Source organism: Lupinus angustifolius, chromosome LG16 (genome assembly GCF_001865875.1).
Source record: "Lupinus angustifolius cultivar Tanjil chromosome LG16, LupAngTanjil_v1.0, whole genome shotgun sequence".
Lineage (NCBI taxonomy): Eukaryota > Viridiplantae > Streptophyta > Magnoliopsida > Fabales > Fabaceae > Lupinus > Lupinus angustifolius.
In genome coordinates this window covers 16,749,052-16,772,385 of record NC_032024.1, presented here as the reverse complement: position 1 = coordinate 16,772,385, position 23,334 = coordinate 16,749,052, and the positions used below count along the sequence as shown (strand labels likewise).

At 33.1% G+C, this 23,334-nt stretch overlaps 3 protein-coding genes across 5 annotated transcripts; 2 read left to right on the top strand and 1 right to left on the bottom strand.

Annotated features, from left to right (window-relative positions):
- LOC109330222 (serine/threonine-protein kinase haspin homolog) lies at positions 215 to 7,176 on the top strand. Of its 2 annotated transcripts, XM_019564320.1 has the most exons (15): positions 216 to 497; positions 593 to 685; positions 1,337 to 1,427; positions 1,827 to 2,169; positions 2,257 to 2,416; positions 3,178 to 3,301; positions 3,806 to 3,915; positions 4,390 to 4,501; positions 4,844 to 4,936; positions 5,030 to 5,091; positions 5,173 to 5,303; positions 5,389 to 5,459; positions 5,531 to 5,583; positions 5,880 to 5,946; positions 7,040 to 7,176. In XM_019564320.1, exons 1-15 carry the CDS (start codon positions 292 to 294, stop codon positions 7,163 to 7,165), a joined length of 1,842 nt encoding a protein of 613 aa, XP_019419865.1. In that variant the 5' UTR covers positions 216 to 291; the 3' UTR covers positions 7,166 to 7,176. The 2 variants fall into 2 exon arrangements, with proteins under 2 accessions (XP_019419864.1, XP_019419865.1); XM_019564319.1 differs by having other exon boundaries at positions 215 to 497; positions 1,827 to 2,416.
- On the top strand, positions 9,250 to 11,672 carry LOC109330220 (pentatricopeptide repeat-containing protein At1g63330-like). Its single transcript, XM_019564318.1, has one exon. The coding sequence runs from the start codon at positions 9,387 to 9,389 to the stop codon at positions 11,568 to 11,570; it is 2,184 nt and encodes a 727-aa protein (XP_019419863.1). The 5' UTR covers positions 9,250 to 9,386; the 3' UTR covers positions 11,571 to 11,672.
- LOC109328859 (probable L-cysteine desulfhydrase, chloroplastic) lies at positions 15,274 to 18,567 on the bottom strand. Of its 2 annotated transcripts, none has more exons than XM_019562477.1 (2): positions 17,211 to 18,567; positions 15,274 to 15,715 (listed from the first exon to the last, which is right to left on the bottom strand). In XM_019562477.1, the coding sequence occupies exon 1, from the start codon at positions 18,550 to 18,552 to the stop codon at positions 17,215 to 17,217; it is 1,338 nt and encodes a 445-aa protein (XP_019418022.1). In that variant the 5' UTR covers positions 18,553 to 18,567; the 3' UTR covers positions 15,274 to 15,715; positions 17,211 to 17,214. The 2 variants fall into 2 exon arrangements, with proteins under 2 accessions (XP_019418022.1, XP_019418023.1); XM_019562478.1 differs by having other exon boundaries at positions 15,274 to 15,710.

The window sequence follows — 23,334 nt, the reverse complement described above, 5'->3', positions numbered from 1 at the left end:
GCAATCCTGTCCGATTCGGGGGTCATCACAGATAGATGAGGCTAACTCATTTTTTTCATCGACGAGACTCGAACCACATTTCTGGGGAATCAAACATGTACCCCTACCAACGCATGTTGGTATACTGCATATACATTATTATCAACCGGAAGCATAGTATTATCATAAATCATAATGAAGTGAGTGTAAAGTTTGTTCCCGCCATACATTGTTTTGAAAACCTAGTCTCTACAATCACCCATTGATTGAAGTTTGAAGTGAGTGAAGAATCACCAATTCACCATAGCCACCATGATTTCAAATTCCAAAGCCATTGAGAGTTCTTCACATTCACGATCAGAAGGAAGATCCACCACCACCACCACCACTTCAAAAGATCTATGGTCAGAAATTATCGCCGATGAAACCCAACGACGCTACCATCAACAACCACAACCACAAATCGATGTCGTCTATCAAAGACGAAAACCTCGCAATAACCTAAACGACGCTAACTCGTAAGTTCAATTGTAATTATCTTCATATCGTTTCATTTTTTTTTCATTTTATTAAATTCAAGAAAAGAACTGTTTTCGTTTCGATTTTTTGACAGGAAGCAATTTGATCCAAATCCACCACGACCTATTCGGGTTAGTTTAGTAGACCCGAATAAACGAGTGAGTTGGAACCGTGCTCTTTCTACCAGGTTTGTTATTCTCCGTTTTCTGAATATTCCTTATTTCTCCAGTTTTTTTTTATTTTTCAATTTTTATTATTTGGTTGTGAGTGTCGCGTAACGGTAAGGTTATTTGCTTACATTGTAAGCTAAGTGTTATGAGTTTATCAACAATGCGTTCGTATAATGGTTTAAGACCCTACTTGATATTCAGACCAAAACGTGATTCATGTGGGTGACATTTGTTAGGTGTTAGGAGAGACTCCCATGCAACCTGAAAGAGATTAGTTCCTTATCCATAGCCTTAGGAGGTACCTTTGGTTAAATAAAAAAAATGTAACTTTTAAAAGACGGCAGAACTATTATTTACCTTCTCTGGAGGCAAGTTTTTTGTTCCAATATTGCAAATGGGAAAATATTTGCTAAGAAAAATAGGCTTTGAAAGAGTTTTACCCTCTTTTGATACTTAAATCAGATTAGTCTTAGTCCAAAATGAGTTTAATATATATATATATATATATATTTTGAGAGACTTGTAAAAAGTAAAATAAATAAGAGAGAACACCATTTCAGTGATTTGTGAACATTTTCTTCATGAAATTTAAATTGGTGTGCTCTATTTGTTAGATTCAAATGATTAAGAGTGGGTTCATCTAATTTTCAATTAATTATTGTTAACAGAGGGAGGACAAGTATAGCTGTTGGTGCTTGTATGGTTTACCAGCCTCAGTCAAAAAAGGACAATAGAAAAGGGAAACCTGCCCTTCCAAAAGTATGTTTATGATTGCCTCATGTCTTATCTGTTGCTTTCTAATCTTTGTTGAATACCTTGATATCCTGCTTCTGCTTTTCATGTTAATCCTTAAAAGTCTTTTTATCTAGATACTTATAAATCATGGGAGGGTGATTGTTGGCGCAACCTTAAGGTTGCTTGCTTGCCTTGTGACCTGGAGGTCACGTTTTCACATCCTGGAAACAGTCTATTTGCTTGCAAGGGTAAGACTGTGTACATCTACCATCCCTAGGCCCCACTAGGTGGGAATCTCGCAGCCTTTTTTATTTACAAAGTCGTGGATTTCTTATAACTTTGAACACTAACATTAGGTGATGTTGATGTTAATCTAGTAGACTTAAACTACTTGTTTGTCATTTATCTGCTTGGTCTGTGTAGGGAAAGTTTGTGAAACCTCCAAATTTTGACAATGAGAGACTATACTTCCAAGAGGTTGATGCTTTTGACTTGATGGAAGAGAGCCCCTCACCGAAGAAAGCTGGTATGTGGCTTGTTGGCAATTCAGAAGAAGAGGCTCAATTACCACCTCTATGCTCTAGATTAGAAAAATGGTTATATTCCAGACAATTAAACCCTGGCTACAGTTCCTCTACACCACTATTTAGGATACTAGAGACTCCATCGACGATTTCGGGAACTAGTCATGATGTCAATTTCAGTGCTTCAAACTTGAGAACATTGGAAAGAACTGGAGTAAACAATTCACAATTGGATAAAATCAAAACTGGAGATAATAGAGGTTTTATGGATGAAAGTTCTTCTGGGATTGACATAAATTTGCGAATAAAGGAAGAGATACAGTCTGATGAATATGATGAAGACCGTGAACATATAGAAGCAGCTGTTAAAAAACTCTCTTTGACATCAACTTCATCTTTGGTAGACGATGACCATATCAATCCATTTGCTGCCTTGTTAGCGATTTGTGGACAGTATGCGCCTTTGATGTTACAAGATGCATTCTCTAGGTATTGGCCTGTTCCTTATTTTCTTGTAATATCGTATGTCTATCTTGATTTATTATGGGTGACATAGGTTAGAATGAGTTTGATAATGAAAAAAGGTTAGCATAAGTATGTGCTGGTGGATTCTGAAATTTGTTTAATTTCTCAATGCTTGCAGCCATGCATGTCACTCATAGTATTATTGTTTGCATGCATATTAGTCGTAGTTTTTACTTCCTAATTCCTATGCAACCCAATTATGTAGTTGTGTTATATAAAAGGGCATTTTCTTGTGCTAGGTATTGTTATTGTCAGTTTATGCCATATTTTTGTATGTGGTAAATATAAGAAAGTGAGCTACATTATTAAGTTAACTTGATGTTGAGTTAAATATTGAGTAGAATATTTTCCTTTCCTTTATATGCACAGATTCACCGTTAAACTTGAAATGTATTTTGTTGTTTTTAAATTTGAGTTGGCCACTTTTCCTGTTAATATCTTGTGCTAGGACCTAGGAATTATGTATGGTCCATTGGTCAGGTTGAGAACTAAACTTCTTGAGGGCCTTGTTACCCTATGTTAATTTGAAAATTTGGGGTTCACTACAGAAATCAAGTGGAAGCACACCTTACATCTAGTATACAAGAAGTACTTCAGTTTGTTTAATTCATAAGTACCTTTGTTATAATGAATAATGCAGCTGTGACATTTGACTTCCATCCTGTGAGATTTCTTTATGTATAACTGTTCTCATTTTGATAAGAACACAAATTTTCTTTTCATAGTGATTCAGAAACTGTTGTCAAAATTGGTGAAGGAACATTTGGAGAAGCATTCAAGGTAGGCAAATATGTCTGCAAAATAGTTCCATTTGATGGGGACTTAAGAGTGAATGGGGAAGTCCAAAAGGTAAACACCACTTTTATATTGTTGTTCCCTGTTCTTAATGTATTGGACATATTTGCCTAAATCTAGTGACTTGTGTTATGATATGATCCTCAATCTTTACCTCTACTGTAGGGTCTGTCCGCCTCTTTCTAAGCTTATACTTCATATACTTTGACTTATATGAAATCCAAGTGCTTCTAAAGTTTGTCTCCACATTTCTAACTTAACAAAAAATGAAACAAAAAATTGGATAAGGAAACTGCAAATAGTTACTAACTAATTAGATGATTAGATCCCTAAACTTTAGGGTTTGAGATCAGAATTCAGCTTTCCCAGGAGTTAATTTTCAAATGTAACCATATTTGTCTTGCTTCAGTCAGATTAGTCTTTGGTGAAAATCTTGATGCCTACCTTCTTAACTTTAATATGAACTGGTCTGGATGCTGTGTTCCTAGAATCCTAGATATATTAATACTGTAGTTGTGCTAATGAGTTAATGTCCTATATGACTTTATATTACTACAGAGATCAGAAGAATTGATGGAGGAAGTGCTTCTTTGCAAAACTCTTAATCAATTGAGAGGAAATGTAGGAGATTCTAACAATGTATGCAAAACATTCATAGAGTCGATAGAGTAAGTATCTAAATATAATTCTAAGTTGCTGCTTAAAAATATTTTTAATGGATAAGAAACCTTTTATATTAATCATTTATTCTTTTTTACCTTCAATTTTATCAATCTTACCACTTAATCACATTTTTCAAATCTGCCACCTTCCGACTTGTACTTTTGGCCATTATGGCATGATATAAATTAGAAACACAGATAATTGGCAGAGTCATTCTGTCAGGCCCAACTTAAGGTTTTGTTTGTGAGTTGATTTTTGGAGGGGAAGGAAGGGAAAGAGAAGAGTTGAAAGCCATCTTGCAAGTGTATGTCATGGTTCCCAAGCCTTCCCCTTTCCTCCTATGCCCTCCAAAAACCAACCCGCAAACATACCCAAAATAATTATCATCAGTTATGATTGACACACACAGGGAAAATTTCTTTTCCCTTTGCAGACAAGTACTAGTATCTCATCTATATATGGTCTGTCTTGTGTGATAGATTTAGAGTATGCCAAGGTCCTTATTGTGGTGCACTACTTGGAGCATGGGAAGATTGGGATGATAAGCATGGTTCAGAAAATGATCACCCAAAAGAGTTCCCAGAGAAACAGGTTTCTTGTTTTAACTTGGTGGTGGAGTGATATTTATTTCAATTTTAAATTTTACAATTTCACTTACAGCAGTGTATTTCTGCAACATTGATGGGTTTGAAGCTATTATCCTTTTCTATTGAATGAAGATTTGCTAATTGTTAAGTTGTTATCCATAGATGCAGACTTCATGTAAAATAAAAAGGATTGGAAATGATACTCAAGTATAGATATATGTTAATAATTTCTATTTGTAACATCAAATGAGAAATCCATAGTTGAATGCTTTCACCCAACTAGCATAGTTACATTTAATGGTTGAATATGTATTCGTTCAATGTGCTAACATATAGTTATATCTAGTGTTATGTGGTCTTTGTACAAGAACATGGTGGCAAGGATCTTGAAAGTTTTGTACTCCTGAATTTTGATGAGGCAAGGACTTTACTGGTTCAGGTATGTTTTACCTGTTATGATTACATCTGCTGGGTGTTCTATGCTTGATCAGGGATTAATTTTTAGAAGGTTAATTTTCGTCATAAAATACAGGTTACAGCTGGGCTTGCTGTTGCTGAGTCTGCCTATGAATTTGAACACCGAGATCTTCACTGGTAGGACCATCCTAGAGTGACCTTGTTTATGCTTCCATTTCCTTGGTATGATTACTAATTTGTGAACGTTCAATTGGTCAGGGGAAATATACTCATCAGTCGAAGTGACTCCGTAAAATTGCAGTTCACTCTTGATGGCAAGGATATTTTTGTTAAAACATATGGATTGTTAGTATCTATTATTGACTTTACCCTGTCAAGAATTAATACAGGTAAACACTTGAAGTTTTGCCTTTAATATATTAGTGAATCTTGAATTTGTCCCTTACTATGATTAACTATGCTCTATACATACAGGTGATAGAATACTTTACTTAGATCTTTCCTCAGATCCAGATCTCTTTAAAGGACCAAAAGGAGACAAACAGGTGAGGAATACCGGTTAGAGTCGTAAGATCCATTAGTTTCATCTGACCGAGTTTCTATTTACTATATGCAGTCAGAAACATATCGAAGGATGAAGGAGGTAACAGAAGATTGGTGGGAAGGAAGGTAACATTCTTGTACCATTCCCTTCTACATGATTTTGACTGTGATTTTGATTTTCCATTTTCACTCTAAGGAAGGTAAGATTGGTGGGAATTATTCTATTTATTATATGCAGTCAGAAACATATATGTAAATTTGATTTTGTGTTCCAATTTTTTCCACATGATATTCAACTACTTCAAGGATATTCCACCAATATGATAATTTGATTTTGGTGTTATATGATTTGGCACACTCTTGCTATCAGTCTTCATATATAGCAGCTCTTATATGATTTTTCTGTGTTTTCAAATTTGCAGTTTTCCTAAAACAAATGTCTTGTGGTTGCATTACTTGGTAGACATACTTCTCTTGAAGAAATCATTTGTAAGTGTTCTCTCTATTATTTCTTAACCATGTACTAGTTTTCCATATTTCTGTATATTGTTTTGGATTTTTGTAGCTTTTTAACATATTTTAAGATGTTACTTTGCAAGTCTAGCTCTATTTACTTTGATGTTATGCCAGTGTTCAGTATAGGTTCTATTGACAACTAGCTCTTCTTTTTGTTATAATATGATAGAGCATTATTAGTGAAGAAAATTCATAAGCAAAATGATTAGGAAAAATTTAGAGGTTTATGTTTTGTCAATGAACATGAATATGATAGAGATGTCGTTCCATTCATGTAATCAACCCTATGTAGTAGAGCTAAGGTTCGGTTATTGTTGTATAATAATTATACTGTACTAAGCAAGTTTAATTTGGTATGTTAACTTGGTAAATAATGTTTTTCTGAACAGCATTGTTTTCTTAAGATAGTCACAAACTTTATAATTTTAAGTTAATTGAACAATGTCAACGGAATGCCCGAACTCTATGAAGCACCGATATGGATACGAGTATTGGATATGATACGTATCCGATATATCGATACATATTTTCTTGAAAATATAGGATACAATACGTTTGGGGTATGCATATAAAATATGTGCATAAAATCCATAAAACATAATAAACATATAATTATTATATATATATATATGCATTTCCTATTAATTATCTGTGCAATGCGTGTGTTTTGTTTTATTTCTCTTGCTACAACAAGTCCACTTAGAAGATTGCATATTATATTTCATTCTTCTACTTGATTTGATCGTGTTACGCCTTTCTCTCTTTTAAAATGCTATTGTGTGGTATTCTCGGTGTCTATTAGGTATCAAGAAAACATTAAGGGTATCGAGAAAGTATCGAATTTATAAATTATTTATTTTTCAAAAATATAATTTTGATATGCTATGGATACATATTGATGAAGTATTGGAGAATATCAGTGTTGGATATGTGTCGGACACGAAAACGAGAAGATTATTGAAGTGTCTGTGCTTCATACCCTAAACTTATTATTTATGTAAAAACATGAAACAACGAATAATGAAACAGAAAGAAGGCCATATATAATGAACTAATGTTATTGTAGGAACGTTCTTCAAAGAATGAGAGGGATCTACGGTCGTTGAAGAAGCGTCTCGACAAGTATAATTCAGCTAAGGAAGCAATCAACGATCCCTTCTTCAGCGACTTGATTGTTGAGAATGACAACTGAGGTATAACAACTGAAAAGAATGACCCACTACATAAGACTCCGACTCAGTCAGGTATGAGGAGGGTAGATATATAACCGTATATGAAAAGAGAGAGGTGATATACACAAAGAGTGTATTGATTTTGCATAGTTGGAATTCAAGTGTATAAATCTAAATGTGATTACATAACAATTTATAGTTTCTAAGCAGCTGTTATAACGTATTCAACAATGCAGATAAAATGTAAGAATTGATAAGATCAATGCACTAAGTTTTCTTTGCCAAATCTCACATTACACTTGCACTTTCATGTTGATGGCACTCAAAAATGTGCTTTCACTTAATATCAGACAACACTTTATTATTGCTCTATTGTAGAAAACTTTTCTCTTTCTGAAGTGGTGGATTACTAATGTCCGTGATTTTTTTTGTTGGTAAATCAATGGTATTCCCTCACCATTTGGATAAGGAACTAACCCTTTCGGAGTGTCCCTCCCAACATGTGTCGTTCATAAGAATCAAACATTTGACATTTTGGTCATCTTGGGGATCTAATGGGGCCTTATGACCAACGCCTTTTTTAGAGTGTATCTATAGTGAATATGTAAAATATTCATTCATATATCATTTAGTGAAATATTGTTATATATTAGTGTAAATTTCATACTACAATTTAATTCCATGAGTGTTGTAAATGTTGAATGGAGTAGCCCCATTTTGTGGTTTTGAGATTCAGAATAAACCTTCCTAACACATTGCATTAACCATATCACTATATATTTGGGATGACAATTTATATGGATGTTTAGGAATTATGAGGGAATTGTCTTATTTTGGGTTCATTGACTTAGATTTATAATAAGGATAAAGAGAAAATTTCATCCACGAATTTATAGTTAAATATCAATCCATTGCTATAAGTGATGGATTCTTTTTTTGCTGAGGGAAATTGACTGCTTTTGATATAAACCTTTAACAACAACTACCCAACTTAAGATACTTGGAAAATACAAGTCTAAGTTGCACCAATGGATTTATTATCTTATATCATCCTTGAACCATTGTAACAAGTATAAGTGTAAAGTAAGGAATCAGTCTATATTATTTACTATTGGTCCTAAATGCCCTCAATTTTTTTATATTTTAAAACAAGAATTTGAATGACCTATTACTTTTATTTGATAATTAATGATGATTAACAAATGAATGATAAATGATTCGCTTCTATTGTAAAAAATATTCTTTCATTTAAGTTTGACTTATTTTATTTAAGAAGTTTATATTTTAGCTCAAATTCTAGTTTGATTCATAAGAAAAATTTATTGAAATAAATAATAAATTGATTTTGAATGAATATTGATTTGTTGAGCAAGAGAGAAACAATCATGTTTGTGTGTCACTTGGGAAGAGATTTGGATCTTCTTACCAATTTCACCTTTACAAGGGAGTAATCCCAAATAGGATGATGTATATCATTAACCTTTTTATTTATATATCATCACCAAGAATAATGCAAGAAAAAGTTGACTTTTAAGATTAAACTTATGAGAGAGCATAAGTTAAAAAAACGTATTTCACATTTTAGTTATTTTTTATATAAAAATCTAATATTTCAGATTTAATGACTAATTTAAATCATATGAATTATTAGATTTTCATAGAATAAATAATTAGATATAAAATATATATTTTTAATTTATTTTTAAAATAAATGAATCTCTTCTCATATACACTATCTAAGCTATAGACATCCATAAAGTAAACTATGCGGAAAAAAATAAATTAAGACAAAATATTTGTATATTTTCATATGATGATGAGAATTATCAAAGAGCCTATCGTAAATATCATGTATATGAGACACATGATTGCCTCTTAGGCCATTATTCATGGGATAAAATAAAAGAATAGAGAATAAGATTTAAGTATTTTTAATGTAATTTCAATAGTGAATGATATAATTAAATTTATAGAAACTTTTATTTTTTTCTGTAAAAAATATCATTTTGATACGTAATTTCCCAAAAAAAATTTAGAGACCTAATTATATTTTTAGGGAGTTTTATATTTTATTTTAATTTTTGAGGAAAAATGTCCAGGAGCTGGGTCTGTTTCGTTTAATCAGATTAAATCCAAAGACCATAGTCATTGTTCATTCAGGTCAGAATTTCAATTATTCCATTTTTTTTTCCTCTTTTTCTCTTCCTACTCTTAATTTTCCCATTCATTCTTATTATCTCTATGGCATTAAAGTTTCAATCTTTAGCATATTCTACTCAAATCCGCAAATGGGTATTTCAAACTTATTTCATTTCTTCATGTGCCACTCATGTTGAAGATATTTCTGAAATCATAGGAAACCCTAATGATTCTTCTGAATTCAATCAAAATTTGAACTTTTTGAAGAATAATCTTGCACCCCAGAATTTGATAAGGGTTTTGGACAATACTAGTGATTTGAACTCAGCAGTGAAGATTTTCAAATGGGCTTCTATGCAAAAGAGTTTTCACCACAGTTCCAATACTTATTTTCAAATCATTTTGAAACTTGGTATGTCAGGGAATGATGTTGAAATGAGTGCTTTTTGTAAAAAGCTGTTGAAGGAAAAGTGCCATGGTGCTGAAGAAGCACTTGTAGAATTAGTTCATACTTTTGTCAAGAATTGTAGGATTAATGAAGCAATGATGGTTTTCATGAATATTAATTTGAGTACTTATAAGCCTCCAGTAGAAGTTTTTAATGTTTTGCTAGGTGCCCTTGTTGAAGAAAGTCGAAGAGATTTTCATAAGGCCTTGTTTGTCTATAAAGAGATGGTAAAAGCGGGAATTTTACCGAATGTCAATACTTTGAATTATTTGTTGGAGGCATTGTTCATGAGAAATCAGGTTGATTTGGCCTTGAATCAATTTAGAAGGATGAATAATAAAGGATGTAGTCCGAATAGTAAGACATTTGAGATTGTTGTAAAGGGTCTCATGGCGAATGGTCGAGTGGATGAAGCTGTTTCTGTTACGGGGGAAATGGTTGAACTCAAATATCAGCCGGATTTGAGTTTTTATACCTGCTGCATACCGCTCTTTTGTCGGGAAAATAAAGTAGAGGAGGGAGTAAGGTTGTTTGAAATGATGAAAGCTTCTGATATTTTGCCAGATTCTTTGATTTATAGTGTTCTAGTAGAGTGTTTGTGCAAAAATCTCCGGTTAGATTCTGCTATATCCCTCGTAAATGAGATGATAGAAAGTGGTATACAACCAACTGATAATGTTTTTGTTGATTTGGTCGATTGCTATTGTGAATTAGGGAAAGTAAATGAGGCTATAATGTTCTTAGAAGACAATCAAGTTTCTGACACTGCTTCGTATAATGTGTTACTTGAAGGTTGCTGCAATGCTGGTAAAATTCCGGAAGCATACATTCTGCTAGAGAAAATGTCTGAGAGGAATATAGCTGATCGTTATTCTTGGAATATTCTCATCAGATGGCTTTGTGAAAACGAAGAAACTGGGAAAGCATATGAACTTCTTGGAAAAATGATAAAGTTCTCATTTAATGTTGACCATGTGACCTTTTCGGCTCTTGTAGTTGGCAAGTGTAGGATGCGCAAGTATGAGGATGCAATGGTATTATTTCGTCAAAATTGTTCTAGATGCTGGGTTTTGGATTTTACGTCTTATTCCGAACTAGTTGGAGGCCTCTGTGACGTTCAAAATTGTCAAAATGCCATTGAAGTGTTTTCCTACATGTCATCGAAAAGACTCCCTCTTCATTCTTTATCCTTCTTTAAGTTGATAAAATGTGTGTGTGGCGTAGGACAGATCAACAAGGCTATTAAACTATGGCAGTTAGCTTACCATTGCGGTACTTCTTGTTGTATTGCCACACACACTACAATCATGTGCGAGTTGTCTAAATCGGGGAAGGCAAACGACCTTTTAGTGGTCCTGTCACGAATATTGGTAGATGGCTGCAATTTTGGTGTGGAAACATATTCCATCCTCATTGATAGCATGAGTAAAGAAAATCGCGTAAATGAATGTGTGTTGTTTTTCAACGTGATGGTAAATGAAAGTCTGATACCTGACCCGGATACACTATTTGATCAATTGTCATTCATAGCCAAACATTCTCAATTATGTATGATTTCTAGTGCTATCGATAAACTTGTTTCTGAAAGTGAAAACTTGAATCCTGCGATATATGGTTTACTTATAGCCGGCCTGTGGAAAGAGGGTAAAAAACACGAGGCCCGCAGATTACTGGATTTGATGTTGGAAAAGGGTTGGCTTCCAGATGCTACCACTCATAAATTGTTGATTGGATCTGATGTTGAAGAAGGAAGGAGTCAAGAAATGTTGCTGTTTGATCATTCTTCCGTGCAAGATGCTGTTAGCGATATACTTGCAGAAGGTCTTGGAGAGACATGAAAACATCAATGGCCCAATGCATGAGGCTCTCACGTGATGCGGTGGTCTAGGATGGGTAAATCTATGCAGCTTTACCCCAATAAGCAGAGAAGTTATTTCCAGGATATGAACCCGTGATCTCCCGGTCACAAGAGCTTACCGTTGCGCAGACATGAAAACATAAGCATTCCAATAAAAGAATCTTGATTGCGCAGACAGGAAATGTGTCTGCCCGGATGACAACTTCAATCAAATTTATTTCATCATTTGCCGTAGTGCTTGGTCTATTAGGTAAGATTGACATTGTCAAAATGTCTTATGTAATATGGATAAACTTCAATTAGAGGATTTTCACCATTTTTTACATTGCATATAACATTCTTTGCCTGTGACACTACTTTGTTTATTTCTTTCTTTTTCTTATTTGATTCAATGAAAATGATCTCAGAGACAGTTGTAGAGGTTATTCAGTTACAGTCTAATGTCCATGAATGTGGCAAGTAAATAGAATCTAGATTCTTTCTTCTCATTAACACAGATGTATCCATACATTAAAAGTGTGAATAAAAGTTATCTTGTTTTGTTGATTAGCCGGAACTGACCTCAGTGATCTATGTATTGCAGATGACTTGTATTTATCCTGTACCGATGTCTAGTCGACAAAGATATCAATCAGCTTCTATTCAAATAGATTATACACCTCAAGCTACATTTCTCATACTTACAGAACATCGGTTGAAGGAAATGAGAAGATAGCTTTTCTACCTTGCCCGGATATGAATCTGTTTCGCAACACATAGCAGCACAGGTAAAGATAGCACTTCGACGTTTCACAGAAATATAGATCAGTAGTTGTCACAGTATACCTTCTTTATGCTCAATCAACATAAGAATATCATTTTCACACTTGTATCATTAAGCAAGATTGCAATGAGTTATTTTATTTCATTAATTTGTTGATTATATATTCTCTGAGCTTATATCTAATGTCAAGCACATATATTGAAATATGAGAACATGAGGTAGTGGCATAGGACTTGAGGAAACATTGTTTTTGCACTGTTCGCAAACAGTACTACCAGAAGTGCTGCTAACATCAGTATTGCTTAAGCCGCATTTGAGTCGAAATTTTTCGAGAAGACCCATATAAAGGGGCAAAGCGCTAGGCTGCGTACAACTACCCTTCCTAAACCCCACTAAGTGGGAGCCTCGTATGTTGGGCCGCCCTTTTTCAAGACTTAGGAGTACTTTCAATATCACTCAAATACATGAAAACTGAAAAGTCACAATGGATACACTTTAGAGGATAAGGTGAATAATTATAGTTGTATTGAAGGTTAGTCAAAAGAGTTATATCCATTATCCAAAAAATCAATAGTTGATATTTTCTCTTTTAACAACTTAATTTGTTATAGAAGTGTAGGAATCTTATTATAATCTTAAATGTTAACTTTTCAGCCAATTGTTAGTTTATACTCTAAATTGCCATGGTTGCACTTTATGCTCTATAAATTGCAAGGGTGTACTCTAGAGAAGCCAATTCACAATCTCTTAAAATAATAATTGTGAATGTTTAAGTTTTCAACTTGAAGGTGATTAAATATTTACCATGGCTAATATCCATCATTGCATGCATATATAAGTTATTACCATACCCACCAAACCATAAGTGTTTTATGTATATATAAGTTATTTTTATTTATCACATCGATGATCCATATTATAGAGATTCGACAAAGTTTTATGTTGATTATTGAATGTCTAACACAACTTTCACTTTTTATTTGGGCTTAAGACCGGTTATGTATAGTGTCAAGCATACACGAACATTATGGAGAAAGTTGGAATAGGTCCTATTATAGGAAATATAGAGAATTACATCTTAGGTAGTTTAGGCATACATGGAGGAGATCAATAGAAGTCTCAGTAAGGAGAGCAGAACATTATGGCGTCGTTCAGGCAAACCAATATAAAATTTTGTCGAATCTCTATTCCACCTAGTGGGATAACGACTTGGTTGTTGTATTTGAGAAATACATTAAAAACCTAATGGGGCATAATTGATGTGCATAAAACATTTTCACTGTTAAAATTTCATCTTATTTTGTGAAATGCAGTGGTAATGGGGAAAGGGTTCATGTGCAATGACATGGCTTTCACTGCCCCAGCTGAAATCACAGCAGCACCAGCACTTTTTGTCATTTCTGATCAAGCAGCATTCTTCAACTGCAAAATACAAGGTAATGAAGGAACCTTGTTTTCCGAGCCCAACGCCAATTCTACCGCGACTATGAGATTCGTGGTAACATTGACATCATCAAAGGAGACTCTGCAACCATAATCCAGAACTCACAAATCATTGTGCAGCCTCCAAGTTCAAATGATTCAAATACAAAGGAAAGTGTTGTGAGTGCTCAGTATAGGGTAGATAAGCATGAAAGAACTGGTTTTGTGATCCAAAACTGCACTATCATAGTACAAGGTGGAAACAATAATAGTCTTTCTGATACACTTACATGGGCACTCCTTATAAAATTTACTCAACAACAATCATTATGGAATCATATCTAGGATATCTGATCCATGAAGAAGGGTAGTGTGATTTGAGAGACAACAATCTCTTTATGTGCTCCTTGTGGCTACTAATCTGTAACTATTATTAAGGTTCTAAATTTTGGCTCACGACCGCTACAGATACTGATATGTTAAGATTTTGGGACTTACTGAAATTGCATTGTGCTGCATTTACTCCCATTTGTACATATAATGTCAAAATTTCAGCATCTTCCAAAATCACAACTGCAATTTAAAACTTCAATTATTAGACACATGTGTTCCTAAGGTTTGTCACGATGACACATGTTCCGCGTTAAAACTTCCCAATTTTGCATCGTGTTTCAATCACTCCTTAATGTAAAAAACATTCGTGGTAACATTCACATCATCAAACTTAATTTGGTTTTTCACACCCACTTGAGTCTAAGGAGATTAAGGATCTGATTTTATTTATGTTTTATTTAAATTTCATCCTATTTTATTATATTATTAATTTAGGATTTGATTTTGATTATTCTCATTATTACATCATGATTATGTACAAGTCCTATAATACAACAATAATAAAGTACATCCATTTTACATTCAGGAAAGTACACAAATTTATTAAGTATTTTTTTTGTCTATTTCTAACATTTTTCTTATAAAAAGTTTCCAAACTACACCACTATTTTCAAACCCATATATCCTGATAAATCACCAAAGACTACCACTGCTTATACCAACCTAGCTGCCCAGGCTACACAGCCACCATCTCAGAAATCACCATCTAAATGCAAAATCTTAATTTGGCTTCACCCTTAGTTTGTTTGCCAAAATCTACTTATATTGTACTAAAGTAGAACTTATAAGAGATACTCATAATCCTATTAGGCGGGGTCGACTAATCTACATATAAACCTATTAACAAAAAAAAATGAAATTTCAATATAACTTTCCTAATAATACAATAATACCTTAAAGATTGGAGCATTTGTTTCTTTAATACATTTAGGATTTGTTTGCAAGTTGTTTTTTTAGAGCGGAAGAAATATAAAGGAAAGACTTAAAACACATCATAAATATATTTCATATATTAAGTCTTCTCTTTCCTTTCATTATCCTCCAAATATTAACTCATAAATAGAGAATTAAAGAAGACAGTGTTGTGCAGATTGACATGCTAATCTGCTGCAAGATATAGGTTTTCATTTTATTTCTGAACTCCTACAAAGCTTTTCATGCTAGTACTTAATGATTTCTCTGAAGCTACATTACCCCAGTTGTTTCTGTTGCTCAATTTTTTTATTTGTTTGGGATTTGGCTTTCTTCACCAAAATTAAAAATTAAAAAAGTCTGCATAAACATGAACAAGTTTAACTTCAATTGCCACAATGAAGGTTAAAAAAAATTAAACCATTTAATAATCATGGTATATTTACAAGGATAATTCCATAGGTTTCTCAGCATTGAAGTTAACTCCTAAGGAATTTTACTAGGCAAGGATGAGCAATTGCTGCAGTTTCTCTACAAAATCTAGAGTCCATGGTACCTAAACCATCACAAATAGACATGCTACCACAGAACCATTGCTTTTATTCATCAGAAAGACGACCGAAATTGACACTTGGCTGCAAATAAACAGACTATCGTTATAGATGAGTGAAAACAGAGATGGCACAACTACAAGAATAGCAATTGAAATATATAAAGTAACAACTAACTGGTGTTGTCTGGTTAAACATACAAGTTTATAAGATAGCATGAACAGTTTTAAAAGAATTGCTGTTTCTAGAGTCTAGACTTGCGTAATTTGCAAAAGCTAAAACCTAAACTAAATAGTTCAGCATTGGTACCAAGAATCAACTTCTTGCTCTTTACTCTCACTAGAAGTATGAAAAAATAGAGCAGAAACGTTTTCCAATAATGCTTTACAATTAACACAGGAAATATTAGTTTTCCTCGTGTTGAGTCTTGTACTCTTGTCCCACGACAAGCATTTTTTACTTGCATGTATACTTAAAATTTAGTGACTTGCATCATACTATACCACAAGTCATTAGATTTAAATATCTTGGTCCATCATACAACACAGTGGAGAAATTGACAGAGATGTAAACCATAGGATTCAATCGAGGTAGATGAAATGACAGAGACACAGAGTGCTTCAGGTGTTATATGTGATAGAAAGGTGTCACTCAAGCTTAGGGGAGTTTTATCGCACATCTATAATCTGAAATCCTTCAAAATGCATACAAAACTTATCTACTTTTCTTTGATATAGATGAGGGAGGAGGTTAATGTATGGTGCCAATGTTAAAAATAAGAAAGAAAAACATTATGGTCAAATATTCAAAATATCACGAGTGTTCTTGATAGGCCATGCTGGTCCAACATCCGAAGGCCAAAATGATGAGCACTTCAGGGTTTAGGGTTAACCTACCATGCACCCCCTTAGAAACATTAACCAGCCTAGGGCCACAGATATAACAACTCAACCCCCTCAAATGTTATCTTATCACACCCTGCAGGCTGATCCTAAAGATATATAAGACCACTCACTCTCCAGGTAAACACTTATACTTGTGGCTGACTTCGGCGTTAGAGTGCCTTTTGCAGGTACACCCCCAACAAAGCCAGGGAGAGAAAAGAGGAAGAGGATCTCGCCATCTCAGACAACCAAAGGAGAAGTGCTCAGCAATTTGACAGAGTATGAGGAATTCAAATGTAAAATAAATGCACACAACTCCCAACGAGATAGAATATTAATAGTTTTTTAAAGTCTTGCAAATTTTCAATTATTGATGGAAAGATAATGCAAATATATGATGCTAACTTTGGCTTTCCCCATAGTGTTCTTACATACAAACTAAAAAGAAAGATAATATTGATGGTGCAATGTTGTGAAAATAAAACTTTTAGATAGTCAAATCACACATGACCCAGTGGACGTTGGAATATGCTCGTGTCAAACACTTGCATTCATAACGAAATTTTCAATTGACTTGATAACATATTATGGCACAATCACTAGCCTCACCATAAGTCACATATCCAATGCAAACTACACATTCGCAAATATTTATTGTAAAATTAATGCATTGTTCAAAGGAGATAAGAGCATACCTCTTCACTCGGAAAGAAGAGTACAAGTAAATCCATTGTCCACAAGTTGGTTAACTGCATCCCTGAACTTGTAGTAGTCAGAAACTGTGTTATATACTTGATGGGAAATTCGGGCATATCCGGTTATCGGCCCAACTTCTCCATCTCTTGGTGGTCGATAATAGATTGGCACTTCGACACCAAAATGATCCCTCAAATGTGTCCTTAACTTGAGAGCATCCACATCACTACTAATCCCCAAACAAGCAGGCAAACCTACCATGATCATGCTACCACACATATCCGGAGGACTCCCTAGATGAGTTCCCCACGCTTTCACCAGCATCTCTCCCATCTCCACAACAGCATCATGATTCCTCTTCTTGATCCCTTCAATACCTCCTTCAAACCTATTAACGAATTCCAAAGCCGCCGGAACCACCAACTGAGCACTATAATCCCTAGTCCCAATCCAAGCACTCTCCACAGCCAACCCATTGCCATACTCATGCGACACAACCGGATGATGCAAATTGGAACCCTTAGGCATCTTCCTGCAATACAGGAACGCAACCGAAGGAGGGCAAAAGAACCACTTATGCAAATTGCTAGTGTAAAAATCCGCGCCGATCTCCTTCACATCAACATCAATACACCCAATTGAATGAGCAGCATCAACAAAAACCTGATCAACACCTTCCTCCCTACAAATCCTAACCAAATCCTTAACCGGAATCACGACACTTGGCATCGAAGTAACATGATCAATAACAGCTAACCTAACCCTATTCCCATCACTCTTCCCTCTCTCTAACGCATTCTTAAATTCAGAAACAATTTCATCATCCGAAGTAACAGGAAAAGGAAGATTCACTTCAATAACCTTACCTCCAGCGCGTGTAACATACGCTTCAATCGATTTCTTAACCGCGCCATACGCGTAATGAAGCATGACAACAACATCGCCTTTGCTGAACCGTCCTTCGTGGAACGACCACGCGGCGTTCTGGAGGACGATGGCGGCGGCGGTGGTGGCGTTGTCGACAATGGAAATCTCGTCGACGTGTTCCGCGTTCACGAGGTGTTTGATAATTGTTCTTGATTGAAGGATACCTTTTTTGAGGACGTTGAAGTAGAAGTGATCGGGTTGCCGGAGATAGTTGAGCTGCCACTGTTGTTGGGCGGCGATGACGGAGGCTGGGCAGCAACCGAAGCTGCCGTTGTTGATGCGAGCAATGGAAGGGTCGTGGTGAGAGAATTCGGTTTGAGCAATGATGGAAGAAGAAGAAGAAGATGATGATGAAAATGAGAGCTTTGGTTTTTTGGGAGTGTGAGAAATTGAGTCTCCATTGATGGAAGCCATGAGAAAAGATGAGTGATAGTAATGAAGAAGAAGAAGATTAAGAAGTTAGAAATGAGAATTGAGAATATAACATCCACTGAGTGATAGTAGGGGTCAGGTCTGGGTCGGGTAAGACTCGTCTTATATTCGAGCTTAAATGTTAGTCGAGTTATTTGGTTGACTATGAACTTGTTCTTATATTTGAAGAATGTAATCTCAGATGTCGATTGAATCAGTTTTTGAATTTGAACCTAGACTCGATTAAATATAATATATATCATTTTTAGATACTTTTTCACATATTATTTATTTATTATATATATATATATATTTTACATATAAATAATCTAAACGTAAATGTATTATTAATCATGAATATACGATAAAAAAATCAGAAAATCAATGATATTTTGAGTCAAAAGAATGTCATTAGTTTATACATAATTGAATAGACACATATTAGTATGAATAAGTAATCATAGGTCGGTCATGTTTGTCCCTTATTTGCCCTAAATATAGATTAAGTCTAATTATGATTACGTCAAACCAGGTTAGTAGATAGGGTTGGATTGTACTCACTCTAATGGCTTATGTAGAGAATGAAGATAGAAGTTAAATGAAGGAAAGATGGACAACTTGAGGTTAGTACTTCTCACTCTCTTTTTTGTTTCCCACCGGTATCTTCGTACCGGAGGCAATCCAATACGATCCGGAGACATCCATAAGTATATAGACCTAACTCTCTCAGCCAGTATTTTTTCTACTTCTTACTCCTTAAGATAAATATATTATTTTAATTTTTTTTATCTCAATATATGTTTCTTTATATTTTATATTTTATTATGTTTGATGAATTTTGATTATAAAATTTAATTAACTTCAATTTCACTCTCTATATTTGTATAAGATTGGCCAATGAACTTAGAGATCAAGGAACATAGACAAGTGGGTTACCTTAAATAGCTTCCATGAAACCCAATAAAAACAAACTCACATACTTTCATTCTTTTACTAAGTCCCACTCAACTCACTTTGTCTCACTATCTTTCTCTCACCTTCAAGGGTGATATACTTTTTTTGGTCCAATGACTCAAGTGATTTTAGCTCAATTTGTTAACTTTTTTTTGAGCTCATGTGATGCTAAACATAACATGTGATTCTTAGATAGATACATGACACAATGAACTAGGTAGGAATGCTACAAGATGTTTCAATAAGCCAAGGAACAATTAACTTATAGAAAGATATAAAGGTTTGAGTCCTCAATTGTAGGCTTCCATAGTTCTATATTATAGATTTGGATTCTTACCATATACAAAGATTTTGTATATTACTATTTCTCTATCTCTATATCAAGCAATAAAATTTCGTCATTTGATAAAATTATGCTAATTTTTTTTATTCTCTGTCAAAAAACAATAACTACTATTAGTTGACATGATTTTATTGTCTTGATATAGAGATATAGATAAATAATGGTATAGAAAATCTTCACTCTTCCGGCACATGCAATATTTTTAAAAGGAGAAAAAATGTAGGGAATAATTTTTGTCTTATGCTCCGACAAGTGTCAGAAAGGTAGAACAGAGATCACATGTCTCTAGGGGTGTTATATTCTTTATCTTATATCTATCAGATATTGCCACATGAATAACAAAATTAAAATTAAAAAGAAATATTTTGATTGGTTCGGGGCAGAAAATGGAATACCATTTGAGATATATAATCTTGTTGACAAAGGTGAAGCTGTTGTGGATGATTGCAAAAGAGGGGAAACAAGAGTAACAGGCTTAAAAATAATATATAGTTTTAGTATGTTTAAGATTATTGGGTAAAAAAATTCGTTTAATCTTGCTTTTTGTCTTTATGCAAGTCATATTTTAGTCAAACATATGATAAATGATTATAAATATTACCTTTCTGTAAATTGATGATTTCAAGAATGTAACAGTTTAATTGCGTGTGGAAAATTAAATATAAATGAGAAAAATATGTGTTGACGGTGTAAGAGTTTTATACATTGTCAGTATGTCGTTCATTATTTATATTTAATTATCAACGACTCTTTAAAAATTAATATAAGTTAATAATGAATAATGCATTGACGGTATATAAATCTTGGGTAGATATTTCCTTATAAATATAAAAGTAGGGGTTTAAGTTTCATGTTGCTAACTCATTTCAAAAGAATTAATTTCAATTTTTGCTAATTTTTTTAGAAAAACTTATGTATAGATATATTTATATTGAGACAACCAACAAACTTACTTAATTATAATAAAAATTTAATCCTAAATAATAGTATTATAAAAAATAAATACATTGTCTCTAAATATGGTAAATTAGATATTCTTGATACAATTTTTTTCCCTTGTTTTCATCTCATTCCCATCCCTAGTTAAGTCTCTATAGAAGATTATTTGGAGACCCCTACACTATACTTACAAGGTAGATTTAGGCTTTAGAAAAAAATAATTTATTTTTGTTAAAATCTATGAAAGAGAATGGAGGAACTGAAAATAACACATATTCCTAATTGTCTTGATCTTTTCATGTACTATATATATATATAAAGGAAAATGACTAAAAAGACCCTAATAAATCCATGATGTAACATCTCAAACCAAATAAGAAAGAATGACACTAATTTGAGTTTGGAAACTAACATATGAAAAGTTGAAAACAGTTAGGATGATAAGCTTTTGTGAGAAATCTGGAAGTACATCTGTTGTTCCATAAAGTGTGTTATTTTATGTGTCACACTGCTTGTGATTGGTTGAAAAAATATATTTAAATTAAAATTTTAATAATTAATTATTTTTTTGACCGATCACAAATAGTGTCACTTTTATGGGACAACAGATGTCCACTCGAGAAATCTGGTTAGTTAGTCAATGATAATAGGGATAAGGTGAAAGTTTAAAGAATAATTTGACTAAATAAACACTTTAAAATCCAACCATAAAAGTGATTTGTTTGATTTTGGTTTGGTTGGTTTACCTTACCTATTTTTTTATATAAAATCTAAACCACTATTGGTCTCATTTGTTTGTTTGTTTCATACTTAGGTTGCTATGGGGGAATTACTTGTTGATAATACAAATACACACATTTGTTATCTAAACTTAATATTTGAAGGCCTATTTTTTTTTTAAATTAACCGCATATCATTTATCATTAATATAATTTATTTTAATTTTAAAATCAACGATTATTAACTTATGATATTTGATTATTGGTCGACGATCAATGTATATTTTATTTTCTTTTATTCATTAATGATATACATTTGTTGATTGAATTTAATTTAATTTTACTATACCCACAATGTAAAAATTTTTACATTAATGATACATCACATTTACTATTAATATAAATTACTTTTACTTAGTACACAATAATTATTAATTCATGAATAATAGATAACATATTGCAAATTACTTATGTGAGGCTAAAAATGTCATTATCCGTAATGCTTAAGAAGCTGAGTAAACTATAAAAGGGTCCCTTAAATTCTAGTAAATATTTGCATGAGAAACAAATATATAGATATGGTAAGAGTTTTATACACTGTTGATCATTATTTACTATTTATTTTTAGTCATTATTGACTTTTGAAAAAAGTAATATAAATAAATAATAATATAGTGATTGTGTATAAATATTTAATTAAGTAATTTGGGTAGAAAAAACATCAATTCCCTAGACTTTGTACTTCAACTCAACATGTTATATGATCTAGACAAGTTTGTGTTTGAGTTCAGTGTTGCATCTAAGACAAAGAGAAGTTAGGAAAAGAAAAAAACATGGCAAAATACAATGTTTAAACTTTAAAGTCTAAAAACTTTGCAACAAAAGAAAAATGAAATTGGTATTTTGATGTCATATTGACGTATTTCCAACGTGGTATTACTTAATCTGGGGCCGGCTCATATGCATATGCATCATGGGGACCACATAGGTCCATCTTATCAAGGTTCTAGAGTTTTTTAGACGAGCTTAAAATATGTGCATTGACAGTGTAATTTTTTTATTTATACTATTAGCATATCATTTATAATTGATTTGTATTACTTTTGTTTGAGATTTAACAATGATTAATAAATCAATGATGTATGATTTGCTGATAGTGTAATACATATTAAATCATTTTTACACATTCATTTTAACCGTGTGCTTAATGTTAGAGGGAAGAGAATACTTATCAATATAGATGAAAAAATGAGTAAATTCCTGCGGGCCAACATGCAAAGCTCACAAAAATTTTGTGGGCTGGATATGCAAAATTTTGCATGTTTGTTGAGCCCATTTGCCTACGGGGTGTCCGTTGTATTTTTAATGTGATTTAATGTCTAAAAAAAATTTCTATGTTATATGATTTGTTGAACTTCATATAAAATATCAAAACTATTTTAAAAAAATTATCTTCAATTACTTTATTTAATTTCTTTTTATTTTATTGTATTAATTTTCTTATTTTATATTATTTATCCATGCTTGTAGGCTGCTTGCAAGCTCATTATATAATTTTGTACGTTAAGACAACACGGACATGACATGCTCGCTTACAATTTTGTGATTAGCTACGAGCATGGACAAAATAAGACAAGTGACTTATTTTGTCATCTCTACTAATGAACTATGAAATATCCTTGTAAAAAGACTTTCAAATCTTTTATTTTCTCTTTAAAATCCAATTTCTAAATAGATATTGTTACATTTTATATCACCTTAATAGCTTATACAAATTGTAGCTTGTATGGAGCATTGATATTGTTTATTTTTTTAGAAATCCTATTTTTA

Bases quoted from the DNA above. Each gene is read 5' to 3' on its own strand.
- LOC109330222 (XM_019564319.1), top strand. From the start codon at position 292: ATGATTTCAAATTCCAAAGCCATTGAGAGTTCTTCACATTCACGATCA. The intron at 3,302-3,805 runs GTAAACACCACT...ATATTACTACAG, and splicing joins TGAATGGGGAAGTCCAAAAG to AGATCAGAAGAATTGATGGA. The intron at 4,502-4,843 runs GTTTCTTGTTTT...AGTTATATCTAG, and splicing joins AAGAGTTCCCAGAGAAACAG to TGTTATGTGGTCTTTGTACA.
- LOC109330220 (XM_019564318.1), top strand. From the start codon at position 9,387: ATGGCATTAAAGTTTCAATCTTTAGCATATTCTACTCAAATCCGCAAA.
- LOC109328859 (XM_019562477.1), bottom strand. From the start codon at position 18,552: ATGGCTTCCATCAATGGAGACTCAATTTCTCACACTCCCAAAAAACCA.